The 16,516-nt window shown below is 58.4% G+C and overlaps 6 protein-coding genes across 6 annotated transcripts; 2 read left to right on the forward strand and 4 right to left on the reverse strand.

Moving 5' to 3' along the window:
• Nucleotides 1–72: 72 nt before the first annotated feature.
• BXZ73DRAFT_107052 (kinase-like protein) lies at nt 73–2,750 on the forward strand (the record flags this gene model as incomplete). The annotated part of the gene is made up of 11 exons (XM_048016816.1): nt 73–289; nt 353–411; nt 500–605; nt 668–1,087; nt 1,141–1,209; nt 1,263–1,312; nt 1,364–1,498; nt 1,549–1,670; nt 1,729–1,844; nt 1,895–2,078; nt 2,135–2,750. The coding sequence occupies 11 exons, from the start codon at nt 73–75 to the stop codon at nt 2,748–2,750; spliced, it is 2,094 nt and encodes a 697-aa protein (XP_047872106.1).
• Nucleotides 2,751–4,600: 1,850 nt separating this feature from the next.
• BXZ73DRAFT_107053 (uncharacterized protein) lies at nt 4,601–5,574 on the reverse strand (the record flags this gene model as incomplete). Its single annotated transcript, XM_048016817.1, has 3 exons — nt 4,601–4,717; nt 4,789–5,257; nt 5,324–5,574. The coding sequence occupies 3 exons, from the start codon at nt 5,572–5,574 to the stop codon at nt 4,601–4,603; spliced, it is 837 nt and encodes a 278-aa protein (XP_047872107.1).
• A 233-nt stretch (nt 5,575–5,807) lies between these two features.
• On the reverse strand, nt 5,808–6,783 carry BXZ73DRAFT_107054 (uncharacterized protein; the record flags this gene model as incomplete). The annotated part of the gene is made up of 3 exons (XM_048016818.1): nt 5,808–5,942; nt 5,996–6,506; nt 6,572–6,783. 3 exons carry the CDS (start codon nt 6,781–6,783, stop codon nt 5,808–5,810), a joined length of 858 nt encoding a protein of 285 aa, XP_047872108.1.
• Nucleotides 6,784–7,287: 504 nt separating this feature from the next.
• BXZ73DRAFT_55657 (dynamin protein dnm1) lies at nt 7,288–10,074 on the reverse strand (the record flags this gene model as incomplete). Its single annotated transcript, XM_048021381.1, has 9 exons — nt 7,288–7,611; nt 7,667–8,161; nt 8,210–8,419; nt 8,468–9,299; nt 9,346–9,425; nt 9,500–9,797; nt 9,844–9,884; nt 9,938–9,969; nt 10,017–10,074. 9 exons carry the CDS (start codon nt 10,072–10,074, stop codon nt 7,288–7,290), a joined length of 2,370 nt encoding a protein of 789 aa, XP_047872109.1.
• Nucleotides 10,075–10,840: 766 nt separating this feature from the next.
• Nucleotides 10,841–14,310, forward strand: BXZ73DRAFT_55675 (dipeptidyl aminopeptidase; the record flags this gene model as incomplete). Its single annotated transcript, XM_048021383.1, has 12 exons — nt 10,841–11,071; nt 11,123–11,321; nt 11,593–11,696; nt 11,751–12,010; nt 12,060–12,657; nt 12,713–12,915; nt 12,971–13,191; nt 13,238–13,339; nt 13,398–13,798; nt 13,852–13,876; nt 13,929–14,148; nt 14,205–14,310. 12 exons carry the CDS (start codon nt 10,841–10,843, stop codon nt 14,308–14,310), a joined length of 2,670 nt encoding a protein of 889 aa, XP_047872110.1.
• Nucleotides 14,311–14,699: 389 nt separating this feature from the next.
• On the reverse strand, nt 14,700–15,571 carry BXZ73DRAFT_93009 (uncharacterized protein; the record flags this gene model as incomplete). Its single annotated transcript, XM_048026562.1, has 3 exons — nt 14,700–14,714; nt 14,769–15,106; nt 15,169–15,571. The coding sequence occupies 3 exons, from the start codon at nt 15,569–15,571 to the stop codon at nt 14,700–14,702; spliced, it is 756 nt and encodes a 251-aa protein (XP_047872111.1).
• Nucleotides 15,572–16,516: the final 945 nt, after the last annotated feature.

Raw genomic sequence — 16,516 nt, forward strand, 5'->3', positions numbered from 1 at the left:
CCTCTCCCACTATATGCGCTCGCCTCTCGCTGACACCGTCCCGGATAGGTACCCTAATACACCCCACCCACGATGGAGGAGACACAGCCCCTCGAGACACAGGCCGCGACCCAGCTCGTGTCCCAGACCGAACATCCGGCCGACGACGACTTGTGGGGCGTCCTCATCCCCTGCAATGCCGCGAATCCGCACATCAAGCGCGTCGACCTCTTCAAGGGCCAGCGCACGTACCGCATCGGGCGCAAGTCCCTCAACGACGTCGTGCTCGACAGAGGCTCCCGGGCCATCAGTGCGTCGGCGCCCGCTCCTCCGTGCGCCCGCCCCGCTGGCTGACACAACCGCCCGCCCGCAGGCGGCGCTCATTGCTCGATCGAGTGGGACGGGGACCCCTCCGCGCAAGCCGCGGTCAAGGTCGCCGACTTCTCCATGAACGGGACGTTCGCGAGTATCCCGATCTCGCCGCACCGTGCCGCACCGCCCGCTGACGACGCCCTCCCAGATCAACGGAAAACGGATCGAGACGAACAGCGCGATGCTCCTCCACGATGGGAACGAGCTCCGGCTCGGCACCGCCCAGGCGCCCCCGCGCGCCCACGAAGACTTCGGTGCGTCCCACGGCGCGCACACAAACCCGGGCCGCGGAGCCGTGCGCTGACGGCGCGCTCAGGGTACATCTTCAGGCTGAAGGTGGGCGCGAACACGGCGACGAGCGTCGAGAGCAGGTACGACCTACATTGCTTGCTTGGATCGGGCTCGTTCGCGCGGGTCATGAAGGCGCTCCACCGGGAGGAGAACAAGTGGTATGCGGTCAAGATCATTCAGGCGGAGATCCTGCGCAAGATCGCGTCGCCGGCGGACCGCAGGCGGGCGAAGAGCAAGGACGACGGCGTGGCCGGGGCCCGGGACACCGAACCCAAAGAAGGTGCCGTGGAAGGCGGGGCCAACGACGGCGCGCCAGCTGGGGAGGACACGGACCCGATGGCGAAGTTACCGCCGAACTTCCGGAGGGAGATCGAGATCCTGAGTCAGATGAAGCACCCACGCATATGCGAATTCAAGGAGGTCTTTTTTGAGAGCAATAGCTTGAGTAAGTCCGGCCCGGACGGTTGGTGGATCAGCTCTGACGATCCGAGTATGCAGGTCTGGTGATGGAACTCGTCTCTGGCGGAGACTTGCTCAAGTACATCACCAACACAGACCGTGGGCTGCGTGCGCCTCCGCCTCATTTGTGGCCTGGATATATGCGCTAACTATCTTCACAGCGGAGGCCGAAACGCAGCGGATCACGTACCAGATCTGCGACGCCCTTTCCGTGAGCACCTCTCTGCTTACCACCTCACCGCTCTCTGATTGCGGTCTGCAGTACGTGCACGAGCAAGGGATCGTCCACCGCGACCTGAAGCCGGAGAACATCCTCTTGACCAGCGAGGACCCGCCCAACGTGAAGATTGCCGACTTTGGGCTAGCGAAGGCGATGGATTCCGAGACGATCCTCAAGGTGCGCATCTATGCGAGGCAGAGTTCCTCGTCGCTAACACGCGCGTCCAGACGTTCTGCGGCACCCCCATATACCTTGCGCCGGAAGTGGCCGTGCACGACGCGTTCCCCACACCGGACGGGTATTCGAACCTGGTCGACAGCTGGAGCGTCGGCGTGATCGTCTTTGCCATGTGCGTTTGTCCTGGAGACGCGATAGAGGGCCGTGTGCTGACCACTCTCTTTTCTCAGGCTCACGCAGGGCACCCCGTTCGAGGAAGACCCGCCGAACGTCGACATCCATACGATCATCATGTCCCGCCAGGTGCAGTGGAAGCTGCTGTACGAGTGCGACGTGAGCGAGCAGGGTGCGTGCCCCTTCCCTCTTCCTCGTCACGCGAGCTGACCGCACACACAGCGGAGCGGTTCATCCGGGCGCTCCTCGCGTCTTCGCCGACCAAGCGCATGTCGCTCACCAGCGCGCTGGACCACCCATGGCTCGCGATCGAGGTCGAGGTCGAAGGCGCGCCCCGGCGGCTCCCGCGACCCCGCCCGCGCTCCACGCGCTCCCCTCTTTCCCCTCTGTCTCGGACGGCGCGGCGGTGGCGGAGCCCGCACACGCCCCTCCGCCCGCGGCCCCGCTGATGGGCCTGCGAAGGCTGCCCGGGACGGCGTCGCTGCTCCGCATGGACGGCGAGCAGGACGCGTCGATGCGCTCCGTGGCGGGCTCGTGCATGTCCCTCGACGACCCGAGCATCATCCTCGCCGTGTACCCGCCCTCGCCCGAGCGCGCCGCGACCCCGGTGCGCGATGCCGACGACGGGGTCAAGGACGGCCACGTGCTCTCGAGCCCGCGCGGCAAGCTCCAGCGGCGGTCGGAGGTGCTGTCGCGGGCGCGGCAGACGGGCGAGGAGCTGCCGGCGCCGTCGCAGGACATGCGTGCGTGGGCGGCGGAGGCTCTGGGCGAGGTCGGTGGGGGGCTGGTGGAGGAGCCCGAGCCTCGCGCGATGAAGGAGGCGACGCCGACACGAGAAATCAAAACGCTCAAAGACGACACACCGGCCGAGAAAGCGGCGGCGTCGCCGATGCGCCAGGGGGCGAAGCGCAAGTCGCTGTCGGAGGAGAGTGAGGACGAAGGCGAGGGATACGCGGCGTCGCTGCCGCCGCAGACGCAGGAGCAGGAGGACTCGGAAGAGGAGTCGCCGCGCGTGGTGAAGCGGCCGCGGACGGAGCTGTCGGAGATGTCTGTCGCGGACGTGGAGGGCACGGACTAGTCACGTCGGCGACGCCCAAAAGTGGTCGATCTGTACATTGTTGTCATGCTCTCGTTTTGACACTTTCCGTGTTTTGTCTTGTCGTACGCTATAGAATGCACATACCCAACCAGGATCATACATGAGCAGGCGTTTGCTCTGGTTCAAGAGAACTAGATTACAACATGTTCTCGAAGGATATGAGCAAACCAGAATTACACGGCACGGCGTGTGACCATGGACAAGAGATAGCTGCGCAATCTGTGCCTGCAGTAATGCCACCTGTGCTCGCCCTCTCCTGAGTCCTGCCCGCTTGTGACAGCAGTCAGATATGAGATTCCATCCTCCAGTTCCTCTTCCTCTTTCGAGTCAGTAAAGCCGGTCCTGGTTGAAATGGACGATGTTAAACATGATATCGAAGGATGCGAGTAAACCAAAAGTACACGACGAGGTCTGATCATACATCGGCTTTCGTTCGTCGTCGTTTCTCCACCGCGAAACCGGGCCAAGTCCCATCGAGCACTGGGGAAAGCACCAGAATTAGCAACTTTTTACCGACAGGGGGAAGCAGGGAAGGTACTCACGGTGGAGCCGGCGCACCTCACGAGCCTGTTGAACGCCCTCGTGCGCTCTCGGTGGTCCAGCCTCATCGTCATGTAGTACTCATCTGCCGCGACGCGCACCCGGAGGACATAGCCGAGGTCGAGGTAAAACCGGTCTGTCAGGGGCGAGTTGAGGAGCTCGTGAGACGAGGTTGCTTCTGATCGCGGCAGCCAGAAGTATTCTCGCTCTTTTCAGTTGCGGGGGGCGGACAGACATGGGTGTCGAGGAAGATAGGATAGAGTGAGGGGCACGTACGAGGTGCAAGGTTCCTGGAGGTAGAAAAGAGGGACGTAGATGTCGTCAAAGATCCGACAGAGACTGAACGCGAGTGAGCTTCGGGGCGCGAGAACAAGGCAGAAGGGACGTACGTCGGCCTCAAGGCCTCGTCCTCATCCGAGGATTTTGACCTTCGCAAGAATGATTCCGGATCCAAAGGGACGGAAGGCGCAGAGTTGGTAGTTGCACCTCCACCCAATTCGAGACAGACTCACTGAGCTTTTTACCGCATCCATCCATATCCGTACCGCACCTTGCCCTCCCCTACCTCCGCGAGATCGAAGACGTATATGTATGCAAAGGCCGACGTTGTGCAAGACGCGTATCGCATAGTCCTCGTTGGGCTCATTGATGATAGCATGTTCTGGAGGTAGACGAACTGTGACGGATGTATAGCTACTGTGTCCTGTCGGTTTCACGTTAGACATCGTCGGTTGCGAAGGAAGAGAGGCACGGACCACGGAGAGCTGGAACGCAGAGGGCGGGACTCTCTATTCTTCTCGAATCCCAGATGCTTTCCCAGTATGAGACGGGCTGAGAGAGCACGAGCCGGTGTAGAGCAGGAGGAGGAGGAGGAGGAGGAGGAGGAAGCGGGTGATGGGAAGGCGACTCCTCACTCGACGCGGGGTCCTGTCGGTCCACCTCACGCGTATGACGCAATCGAGCGCCCGCGGTTGCACCTCTCCGACTCTCCTCCTGCCCTCTCTAGCCCTAGGCTTGGCGCAAGCTGACCAGCCTTCGACAGAAAGCAGGGCGCACCGCGGTTGAAATGGTTGAAATGGCAACGCTTCATCTGCGGCGCCGCTTGAACTCGCCCGTGGGTCTGCGCAGAGCACGCTTACCCGCACGCCACAGCGGCCGTTCGATCTCCCACGCGCGGATGCACGCCTGCGCTGATGTTGTTGTCACCCAGACACTTTGTAAAAGGACTACACTCATAACATCAAGGACAGGGATATGCGTGTACTACATGCACTCAAGCGCAAGCGATCCTAGGGCACCACTCGGCCCTCCTGCTTGAGGAACGCCTCACGCACTCCAAACGCGTCGACCATCCTGCGCTCCAAGAGCACGAATGGATTCGGCGTGACCCAATCTGGATACAGCCTCTGCAACGTCCCCGCGCGCAGTCAGCCCTCTCTCCTTCACCCGCGCAGATAAGTTGACGAGGGCTGCTCACCAGACGACCGGGCGGCTTCTGGGCGTACGCGAGCGCGACGACCGGCCGCAGCCACACCCACGGCGACAGGTCGACCCCGAGACGTTCCGCAGACTTGCAGAACTCGAGCGCGACATGGGAGACGATCGCGCTCGGGCGCGCGGACAGGCGCTCAGCCTCCGCCGCGCACTCGGCCGCGAGGATGGTGCACCCCATCGTGTCTGAATGGCGCCATTGAGGGCTCTCGCATTCAGCGAAGGTCGCGTATGCGGCCAGTGCGTATGCGCGCGCGACGACATCGGGGGGTGCGCTCAGCGGCGCTGGCAGTCCGGGAGGCGGGGGCGGGCTAGGGGGCTGTGCGGGCGGAGGCTTGGGGCTGAGCATGGCGAAGGGCGGCAGCTCGAGTGCGTCGTGTGTCAGTGTGCGGAGGACGGCGAAGGCTTCTCCGGTGTCTGGGCAGCCGGTTTCTGTCTTCCATCCGGAGAGATACCTGTGGTGGCGGGGCAAGTGGCCCGGAGTCAGTTGTGGGCGGTCAGGGCACGATCGTGAGACGAACCTGGTGGCGAGCTCGAGCATGTAGTCCCAGTACTCCCGCTTGGTGCTGGGGAGTGACTTAAGATGGTCGATGAGCCTCCTGAAGGACAGCGCCTCACAGCGGCCCCAGCATTCGCGCAGGTGCTCGCCTGGGTCTGGTGGCGCGGATTCCGGGTAGAAGCAAACGCGCTCGATGTGGAGATGGCGAAGAAACGTGGGGTCCTCTGAGAAATGGAGAGGGGGCAGAATGCGAACGCCGTCTTCTGAGAACATGCTGAAGGATGTCAGATAGAAGTCAGTGAGCGTGTAGAGTGGCGAGTGGCGTCGTGAAGCAGTGGGCAGTGGCAGGATGTCTGGCGCTCCCCTTGCGCGAAGCACACGCTGTTGTTGTCACGAGCCACTCAGTACAACACGGGCCGAAACCGACGTGAATACAACACAACAACTTACTACCTATTCGCCACAAAGCATTCTCGTCGTAAACTCTTCTCTGCCTCGCCTACCCGCTAGTAGGAGGATGGCGTTGCAGTCTCGTCTTCCGCCATCGCTTCCGCTTGGCGCGCTCGGTCGCGCTCGACGCGCACCTTGACGGCAACGTCGTACGCCCGCAGTCGCAATCGCTTGATCTCTTCCCTGTCGAGCTAGAGTGCAGCGACGTCAGCAAAAATCACAGAATTTTCAACGCTGCACTCACTAGCCGAGCACCCTCCGAGACCCACCACATCTTGGTAAGCGCCAGTAGAGGTGCGCACTTGCACTCCTCCAGCCCGGCATCGCAGAGGCATCTTTCGCCATCAAGGCGCAAGAAGTCCGAGAGGGCCTGTCCCACCTCGAGGACCACCGGGCTCAGAAAGCCGCGGTTGAGCAGGGCGTCTGCGCACTCGACCGCCCCGCGCAGATCGCGCAAGGCGCCGCGGTTTGCGCGCCTGTAGACACGCTCCTGCATTTGAGCGCCCTTCGATGGTTGTCCGTGAGGTCCCGCGAGACCGAAGTCGCCCCGACAAACGCAAAGGTGGCAGTAGGCGGCGAGGGAGAGGGCTTGATCCGCGACGCTGCCAAGCGACTGGGGCACAGGGCCCAACCGTCTCTGCAGAAACTGGCTGGAGAACCCGGCGAGGATCGCGTTGACGCGCGAACGGCCCTCAGCGAAAGCGGTGAAGACGTCGGGATTTCCGCTGAGCGGCGTCGGCATGCCGCTCAGATACCTGGGTGGCGGTTCGAGAGTGGTCAGTCTACGAGAGACGCGGTGCATTGTAGTGGTGCTGCTTACAACACCGCGGTGTGGGTATAGGCTTCCCAAACGTCTCCGTGAGCTTCCCTGTCGATGATGTCCTCCCAGTACGACAGGGGTATCAAGAGCCGGGCATCTTTTTGTTTGGATGGATGGAGTTTGCGGATGTGAAGGTTCGTGAAGCAGTGTCGGGTGATGAAGAAGTATTTTGCCAAAGTGACCTGCGACTTGGAATCGATTGGTACGGGCATCGTGATCTGGTGGTGGACGTTGCACACGCAGCATGAAGGCGGATTTGAGCTTTTATGAAAGTGCTGCAGGCGAGCAATGGTCCTGCAAAGTCAAAATGTCAACGAGTAGGCGGGACTACAAAGCATCACAATCGGAATGGCGCACGCTCGGGTGACAGTGACGTCATCGCGGCTGGCGGATCAATGAACTTCATCGTCTACCTGGGCATTGTCAGCTCCTTTGGGTAGAAACGAGGGGAAAATGGACATACCTCGAAGGAGGATTTGACTTCTCGCGTCGTTTGCGCAAACAGGTGGCAGCGAACGCAAGCGTGAACACATATGCACATTAGTGATATTGACATAAGTGAGTGGGCGTGTATATAGTACGAGTGCTCCAGAAACAAACCAAACAGGCAGAGCGGGGTACGTAGGTCTAGCAGCTATCTGTGAACGAAAGCGTGTGCGGTGGATTATACTGGGTTCCTTGAGTGTTCTTCCTTTCCTCCGTCCCCGGTTCCCAATCTACGTAGACTTGAGCGAAACTTCGGAGAGTGTTTTGAACGCGTCTCGGTATGCGTCGAGCAACGCCTTGACGCGCGCGCGTTCCGCGACGAGCGTCTCATCCTCGTTCAAGAGCTCGCCGAACAACTCGGGCTTATACAGTGATGCCACGAGCCGGTTTTGGACCTGCTGCGACGTGTTGTTGACAAGAAGGTGCATGATCGCCTTCGGAACAAGATCCTGGATCGACTGCCGGACGATGTTGAAGTACGACTGGATGAGCGACCGAATCAGGTTAGTCTCCATCTCTTCGCGCATCGTCAACTCATTCGTCGAGTCCGAAGCCTAGGTAAATGTATGCGTTAGAAATAGGTCGTCGACGACATAGAAAGAGACGCACTGCCTCGATGTGCTTCCCGAGACTCTTCATGTCGAACGCGGCGTTGCTCCTGTCCATCCCCCGCTTCCCGGCCATCAGCCCCGTCTCGAGTGCTGGATCCGCGCCACTCACATCCCGGCCCGTCGTTGCGCTCCGCTCAGCGACACCTCCATTTCCGGGGCCGAGAGGACCAGTACCGTTCTGACCGAAGAAGTAGTTCAGGAACGTCTCCTTCGCCGTACCCGGCGCCCCAGGTGCGCCGCTTGCGGTCGACGCTCCGGAGACGTTGCGCGACGCGTTCCCGAGATGGTGCTGGTGGTGGTGCCGTGGAGGGACAGCAGTGGGGGCGGAAGGGGGAGCGGACGCGGCCCCGCTGCGGCGGTCAAGCGGGGAGCGGAGGGAACCGGTACCATTCGTGACGCCGTTTACTGGCGCTTCTTCCTCGTCATCTTCCTCGGGCGAGGATGCACCGTTGACGGACTCGGTGGACGTGATCTGGGCAGAAGAGGAGTGGTGCTGCAGCGCTCAGTAGCGTTGCAGATGGGCGCAAGGATGGTAACTCACTCGAGGGATGTTCTGTTTTGGAGGGTTCGTTATCGTGTGCGCGGCGGCGGCGGATCCTTGGATGAATGCGGGGTGATTTGTGTTGATGTATGCGGTCTGAATGTCAATCAAGCTCTGAGTGTAGTCCGTCGTGGGGCCAAGTCGCTCGCGCAGGAGCTCAGAGACAACCTCCACGAGTTGAGCGTGTAACCGCGGGAACCGCTGCAATTCCTGTGTTGTGCATGAGAATGATGTCATCAAACACAAAGCATCACATACCGCGCTCGTGCAGTTGTGACAAATCTTCACGAGCTCCTCATACACAAGCTCGACGCAACGAAGACTCGGCGCTTCCAGGAGCTTGATCTGAGGCTTCACGAGAAGGTCAAACGCGATTTCGGGCACGAAAAGACTCGGTCGTGGGCCAGTTGAGTTGCGAATCGCTGTTCGGATGTCCTGGCCATCGAGGTTGTGCGTCGCATCGATGCTGGTGAGCGCCTGACCAAAGACGTCGTTGAAGATGTAGTATATCCGTGCGCCGCCCGAGAGCTCCTTGGTCGAGATATCGACGCTCGTCCCCTCGATCGATGCCACGAAGTCGCGCGCGAATTGCGTCATGAGGCGGAGGATGAGCCCGCTCTGCTGGTTTTTGTCGCCGTAAAGCGCTGCGTCGCCGAACGAGTTCAGTTCTTGCTGCGCCTGGCCCATCAGCGTGTTTAGGCGCGCCTTCATGTCTGGAAGCTTGTCGCGGATGTGGTTCATCAGCACCTGGTTGAGCGTCTTGGCAAGGTATTTCGTGCCATTCTTGTGCGCGATGTTGCGGTACGCGTGATGGGAACGGAAGAACTCAGCTTCAGAGTCAAGCGCATCCGTCATCGGCTTCTCGTTGTTGATGTCCGCCTGGGAGCGGTTGACGACACCGATAAAGCCGAGCTTTAGGGGATACACGCGCCCGGTGAGAATGTCGAGCGCGTTGGTACCCGCGTCCATGAGGTCGAGCTTTGTCAGGACCCCAATCGTGCGCCGTCCTTGGGGGTCGACTGAACGCGCAAGCTTCAACGCTTCTGAGTTGGCGAGGTCGACGTTGGCACCAGATACCGCGAGAATGACACTACGAGGAGGTGAGCAATGGACCGACAAGTCAGAAGGAGACTTACCAGTTGGGTTTTGTGATGTAGTCGAGCACCAGGCCGCGGATTTGCTTCTCGATGTCGCTTGGCTGGTCGCCCACGGGAATCTACATATAGAGAGCATATAAGCATGTTGTCACCAAAAACCATGCTTCTTTGAGGGCGAGACGTGGGTACGCACCTTTGTGAGACCGGGTAGATCAACGAGGGTGAGGTCGAGTACATTGGGGCTGCATATGCGGAGATGGATGGGGAGCTTGCTGATACCTTTGTTCTGACCGGCGACACGGAAGGTCTCCTGCTCGATCTCTTTGCGGATGTCGTTAAAGTCGGAGAAGCGTTTGTCGATGTGGAGGAACTGGCCCCATTCGGTGTAGTCTACTGGGTGATCGGGGACGGGGGTATGGATGAGCTGGAGAACGAGAGGTCTGCGAGTAACGATTCCAGAGCCTCGAGGAAGGAAGTCGCGCCCAACGATGCTACGCGGAGGTGAGCAAGAGCAAGAGCAAAGGGAGATGGACGCACGTTTCGAGGACACTCGACTTCCCTGCAGACTGGCTTCCAACCTACAACGGCCTCAGATACGCGCGAAAAGAACGCGTTCGGCGACAGAACGTACCACAGCCAGCTGGGGCATGTCGAGCTCTCCGCCTGTACGCACGTGAGCAAAGAGAGGATAGGCGGAACAAAGTGCGCACCAAGATTGGCGAAGGTGTCCTGAAGCTTGTTGACGAGTTTGATGAGGTCTGCGTCCATGACGGGTAGAGGGGAGTGGGTCGTGAGGGTCGTGGAGGTCGTTGTACTGGAGGAAGAAACTGCGAGCCACCGACGACAGGCGGCACCGCGCCAAAACGCGTCGCCACGGCCAATAGAAGCGCCCATACGCGTGCTGGGCGTCTCCCCTGGACGCCCTCGGCTGTGACATGTGAGTGGTAGCGCCCTCACGACGGGCAACAGCCCAGCTTTGGAGCCCGAAAACGCGTAGAAAAAACCTGTCACAGGTGTCATTTCCGGCATGTATTTTTCCAGGGGAGAAAAAGGATGGGAAAGGCGAACTTTTATGTCAAGTTTGTGTGTGTCATAGAATATCCTGAAAGGTGACGTTTGAGGCGAATTTTTCGGCCCGACAGAATACAGTGCTCAGAACAAAGACAATATGATTCATTGTAAAGGCAATAGATCGTGTATAGTATGTGAGTAACAAACAAGTGAGTACAAATGATAAGTAACGCGCGTTATTGGAACGGGTACCAAAGGTCTCTTTATCGATCGTTTTCAGCACCCATAAATCAGACGGAGAAATTGCCCATTTTAGTGCCTTTTTCACACGCGCACAAAAGGCTGCAGAAAAGACACCTTTGACAAGCTTTTTCTACGCCTTTTCGGGCTCCGAAGCTGGGCCGTTGCCCGTCGTGCCTGGGGCACAGACACTGCGCGTACGCCTCCTTCGCTCCGGCTTCGACGCTCCTTTTCTCCGCTCTGCTCTTCGCTGCCGCGCCTACGCGTCACGCAGCCGCTACGCATGCCGCCAGCCCACGAAGGCCCCGGCATGGATGGCGACTTCTTCGAACGCGGCTCCTCCAACACCTCCGTATCCGCTTATCCCCCAAAGCCTGAGACGTACTATGGCGACGGACCCTTTGACCCCCCGAGCTCCGATGACGAAGCTGACCAGCTACTTGAGAAGAGCGAGGAGCGCAGCGGCCGGAGGATTGAGGAAGAGGGCGACTTGGTCATTGGAAAGCGTGACAAGGTGCGTCTCTAGGTTCTGGTATGCGCTCGCAGGCTCACTGTATGCCCAAAGAAACGTCCGGCCTCCCTCAAAGCACTCATCATCGGGCTCTTCTCGTTGATCTCCATTGCCGTCGTAATCGGTGTCTTCGCCGCGCGGTCATATACTGGCACGCCGTTCCGCATACAAGGAGTCCGCCATCTCACGATGGACCATATGTTCAACGGTACCTTCTCTCCTCACGTCAAGTCTATCAATTGGGTACCCGAAGGTGTGTTTCATCGCACAATGGCATTCATCTCTCCCGATCCACATGGCCCTGTTTCCACATGCGCGATACCGTATTCTGGAGCACTTGAAAAGTGATGCGTCCCCATCTGCTCGGAACGAAAAGACGAGTCACGCTGTGTAGCACTAGGAGACGTTGTCACCGCCTTGTTGTCGTAGAAAGCTCTACGTAGCCTATCATGACGCCAGAAGCGGAAGTTCTGCCTCGACTATGCATATAGTCGCTGAATTACATCGTTGACACTTGCTCTCAGCTGGCGACGGCGTTTTCGCTGCCATACAAGGGACAGGCATCAACCTTGTTGATCTCAAGACGAACACCTCGAGGCAGCTCGTCTCCTACTCCGACATCAAGGATGTGGGTGTCCTCCCCTCCGTGTTGTAGAGCTTGTCGGCTGATGTGAAACCACAGGAGAAAGGCCTTCCGCTCAACTGGATGACATGGTCGATCTCGTCTGATATGAAGTTTATGCTCGTTAAGGCCAACCATGTCAAGCAGTGGCGACACTCGAGCCACGGCAATTTCTATGTTCACGAGATCGCGACGAAGAAAACGCAACCTTTGCTTCCACCTTCAAACCCTCCAGTGACGTCATACGCGACATGGTCTCCTACGGGTCAGTCCATCGCCTTCGTGGCTGAGAACGATGTATATGTCTCTCCCAGTCCCTTGTGAGTCTTCATGCCCCCTAACAGTGTTGATGCTTATGACGATATGCAGTGAGACTCCTCTTCGTGTCACGACCTCAGGAAATGCCTCTCTATTCCACGGCGTCCCCGATTGGGTGTATGAGGAAGAGGTGTTCGGCGCAGACTATGCCCTCTGGTGGTCTCCGGACTCCGAAAAGCTTGTCTTCCTCCGCTTCGACGAGACCGCTGTCGACGAGTTCACCTTCCCGGTCTACAATCCCTCCGAGGATTCGTACGCTGTCGTGCCCTACCCCGATCACGTCACCATGCGCTACCCGAAACCCGGCTACCCGAACCCACTCGTCTCCGCCCACGTGTTCCGCCTGCAATCCTATCGCAACGTCCTGAGCGAAGTGACAGATGACAGTCTCGACAAGAACGTCCTTGCACAACAGGCGACCGTGCAGCTCGAATGGCAGTCTCAAGGCCATACGACCCCGGAGAACCGAATCATCGCCGAGATCGCGTGGGTGGATGACGAAGGTCTTATCATACGTGAGGTTACGCGCAATGGAGACGACGGAGCGGTAATTTCCTTCGACATGTCAACGCATACGTGGTTCCAAGGCACGACAGTACGCCGGCTGGGCAAGAACGGGGAGCAGGGCGATGATGGCTGGATTGAGGCTGTAAGCGCATACATACTGTCATGTCGCATAGCCAACTCTGATCAAATATCCATAGATCCAAGAAATCACACCTTTGCCGGAGGACTTGTGGTATCAGGAGAACGTGCCCGCGTACCTCGACATTGTTCCGACGCCGGAAGGTTTCAACCACATCGCTCTCTTTAGCCCTGCGAACAGCACCACCCCACATTTTCTCACCACTGGAGAGTGGGAGGTCACCAGCGGCATCCTCGCAGTGGATGCTAAGCGCCGTCTCGTGTGCGTATCAGTGCTTCATCCTTCATTCTCCCGGTCCTGATCAGACGCGTTCCAGCTACTTCCAGGCAGCAAAACCGTCTTCTACCCAGCGTCACATCTACTCAGTACCCCTCCCGAAGACCCCAGGTGGGGATGTCGATGAACCTACAGCCTTGACGGACGTTTCTAGCCCTGGATACTACGAGGCCGATTTCTCACCTGAAGGAGGCTTCTATGTGCTCAGCTATAAGGGTCCTCACCCGCCCTGGCAGCGCGTCAACCGCGTTGGCGACGAAGGTATGTCTCGTCCCGAGAAGGTGATGGTAGTTCTAACACATCGAAGATTTCGACTACGTTCTGAGCGAGAACTCGGCACTCAATGCCACGCTCGCAGAGTACGAAATGCCCATTGTGACGCACTCGACAATCGAGAATGACGGTTACGGTGCGTCTCGTTTTCCCCCTCTCATCTCGCGCTGACTCATCCACTGGGGGCCCCTTAGAAATGAACGTGCTCGAGATGCGTCCCCCACGCATGGACGACACCGGGCGGACCAAATACCCCGTTCTCTTCCGTGTCTACGGCGGGCCCGGGTCCCAGCTCGTCGACGTCAAGTACGGCCACGACTGGCACGACTACGTCGTTACCGAGCTCCAGTACATCGTCGTCATCGTCGACGGGCGTGGAACGGGACATCGCGGACGTCGCCTCAGAAACCCAGTCAAGAATCAGCTAGGGAAGTACGAGACAGCGGACCAGATCGCCGCTGCGAAGATATGGGCCGCGAAGGAGTATGTTGATCCGAAGAGGATCGGGATCTGGGGATGGAGTTACGGTGGCTTTATGAGCTCGAAGGTTGTGGAGGCGGATGCTGGTGTGCATTCGCTGGCTATGGCTGTTGCTGTGAGTGACATGTGCGCTTGATCTGAGCGTTTCTGATCGCTTGTCGATACCAGCCTGTCACTAGCTGGCGACTATATGGTACGCACCAGCCTCGCCTTCCCACATCGTCGGAGACTGAACGCGCCCACAGACTCGATCTACACGGAGCGCTATATGGACCTCCCCAGCGCGAACCCGGAAGGTTACGTTACCGCGTCGATCTCGAACGTCACCGGCTTCCACCATGCCGACTTCCTGCTTGCGCATGGCAGTGGGGACGACAACGTGCACTACGCCAACTCGGCCCACCTGCTCGACATGTTCACGCGCGATCGCGTGCGCAACTTCCGCTTCCGCATGTTCACCGACAGGTACGTCCGCGCGTGCGTGTGGGACATCTGAGCTGACCATGGCATTTTTTTCTCAGCGACCACAGCATTTATAAGCGCGGCGCGAACAGGGAGTTGTACGAGTTCATGACGGACTTCCTGCTCGAGAAGTGGGGCAAGGGTGGGAAGCGCCGGACGTGGTAGACCGTGGTGTTGCTCCGGTGGATGTAAGCTATAATCTCGTAACTTAGTTTGCTTGTTGAGCTAGATATAGGGACTGAGTATCATTTGCTTGCCCACCAAGCAGACGATAGTCGCGCGATCTCGCCTACACATGAGTCGCGTGGGTACTACGGCGAGAGAGGATTCTAATATCGCCTGGTTAGATGATGTAACCTCACAGAGCTCCCCGCCACTACTCACGATCAAATTGCCAACATTAAGTCGGGACTCGGCTGTGAGAACTTTACCATGGGCACCCACTCAACGGAGAGGAACGCTTTTCGCGAGTTCCGCAGAACTTTTCAAAAGGGACGAATCAATATACAGTTGTTCACTAAAGCACGGCCAATCCACTTCTCGAGTGCATCCGTTTATACGGCGAAGCCCTGTGTACGATACATGAAACCGTCGTTGAGCAGACATCCTAGGAATCTACTCACCCCATTGACCATCAACGTCTGGCCGTTGACCCAAGACGCCTCAGGGCTGACGAGGAAGTCCACCACCTTCGCGACGTCTTCCGCCTGGCCGAGACGCTTCGCCGGGTGTAGGTTCTCGAAGAACGCAATCTGCTGCTCCGTCTTGCCGTTCCGAAAGAGGTCCGTATCGATCGGTCCGGGCGCGACGACGTTGGTCGTGATGCCCTTCTGGCCGAGGTCCTTGGCGAGGACGCGCGCCATCTGCTCCACAGCGCCCTTGGTGGAGTTGTAGAGAAGGTAGTTGGGAGGGACCGTCGACGCGCGGGTGAGTGATGACGAGAAGAGGATGATACGGCTCCCTGAGTGGGCCGAAGCGGATGAGCGGTGTGAGACGACACAGCCTGGGCGCATATATACTCACCCGAAGTCAAGTGAGGGAGGGCGGACTGGATGAGGAACATGGGCCCTTTGACGTTCGTGTCGAAGGTCTTGTCGTAGGTCTCGGGAGTGACCTGGGCTATGGTGGCCATGCCTTGGATGGCCGCATTGAGGATGAGGATGTCGAGGCGGCCCCACTTGTCTACGGCCTCCTTCACGATGCGCTGGTTGGCCTCGAGGGAAGCGGCGTCGGCCTGGGAGACAATTGCCTGGCCCGCACCTTTCGAGTTGATGTCGGCAGCAACTTGAGCGGCAGCATCAGCACCAGCGACGTAGGTGATGAGGACATTCGCGCCCTTTGCAGCGAGTTGAGCGGCGATTTGAGCACCGATTGAGCGTGAAGCACCAGTAACTATAGCGACTTTTCCGGCAAGAGGAAGAGACATGGGTAGTCAGATGGGTGGGTGGGGTAGGGTGTGTAAAGCTGTGCCAAAACGGGTGAGGGAGACAGAACATAAGCAAGCTTTCTTATATACCGTCTTATCTCGACACAGCTCCATCTATCTGACGAATGAAATAACAAATTCAGTCGCACCCCACATCGATCTCCAGCAAGACGTCATGGGCCGGAACTCATGCACAGTAAACATTGATTGTTGAGGGAAAATTCAAGACCTCAAAGGCCATAGTGTGTAAGTTCTGGAGATGAATGACGGAGAACAAGGTGGATAGGTGTTACGGCAACTTGGTCGCCCCTTTCAGTGCTTGTCCACGTGATAGAATCTATAAAAGGGGATAACCCACCACCTTCTGACAACCCCTTGTGTAAGCTGAGTCCCGATTTATAACAGCGACATCGGAAGCGGAGATATGCATGATCGTTGCGTTCATTCAGGTCCCGGAGTTTCATACTGCGACATTTCGTTTGCAGATGCCAGTCTATCAGAGCGACGAAGTGGCATCAGTGCCGACGGCAAAGTCCGGGCGGCGTGGGAGGGCTTATTAACGCATTCGAGTCCTATGCTTGCCCTCATGATCTTCTCTCTCTCAATCACGGACTTGCGGTCCGAGGCTTCAGCGGCAATATCCACAAGCTAATTATGCTCTAGGGACAAGTGTTTTACGACTACCGGAACCACAAGCTTATTGAGTGTGTTCTTCTGTCCATGTACGTGAATCCCTGACTGGATCGACGTCGAGTCGAGGTGTATACACTGCGGACGTCTGCGAGTCCCTGAAGGATCCCAAGCGATGCAGGCTTGGAGTGGCGGCGTCATCTTGGTGGAATTCATGCACCCGTATACGCGAACTCATCTGCACCAGCTCGTACACCCTACCACCTCGGATCCTGCGTCTTTTCAGAGAGAAGTTCGTGCGCCTGATCACCGAGT

Source organism: Epithele typhae, assembly GCF_022376455.1.
Source record: "Epithele typhae strain CBS 203.58 chromosome Unknown BXZ73scaffold_98, whole genome shotgun sequence".
NCBI lineage: Eukaryota > Fungi > Basidiomycota > Agaricomycetes > Polyporales > Epitheliaceae > Epithele > Epithele typhae.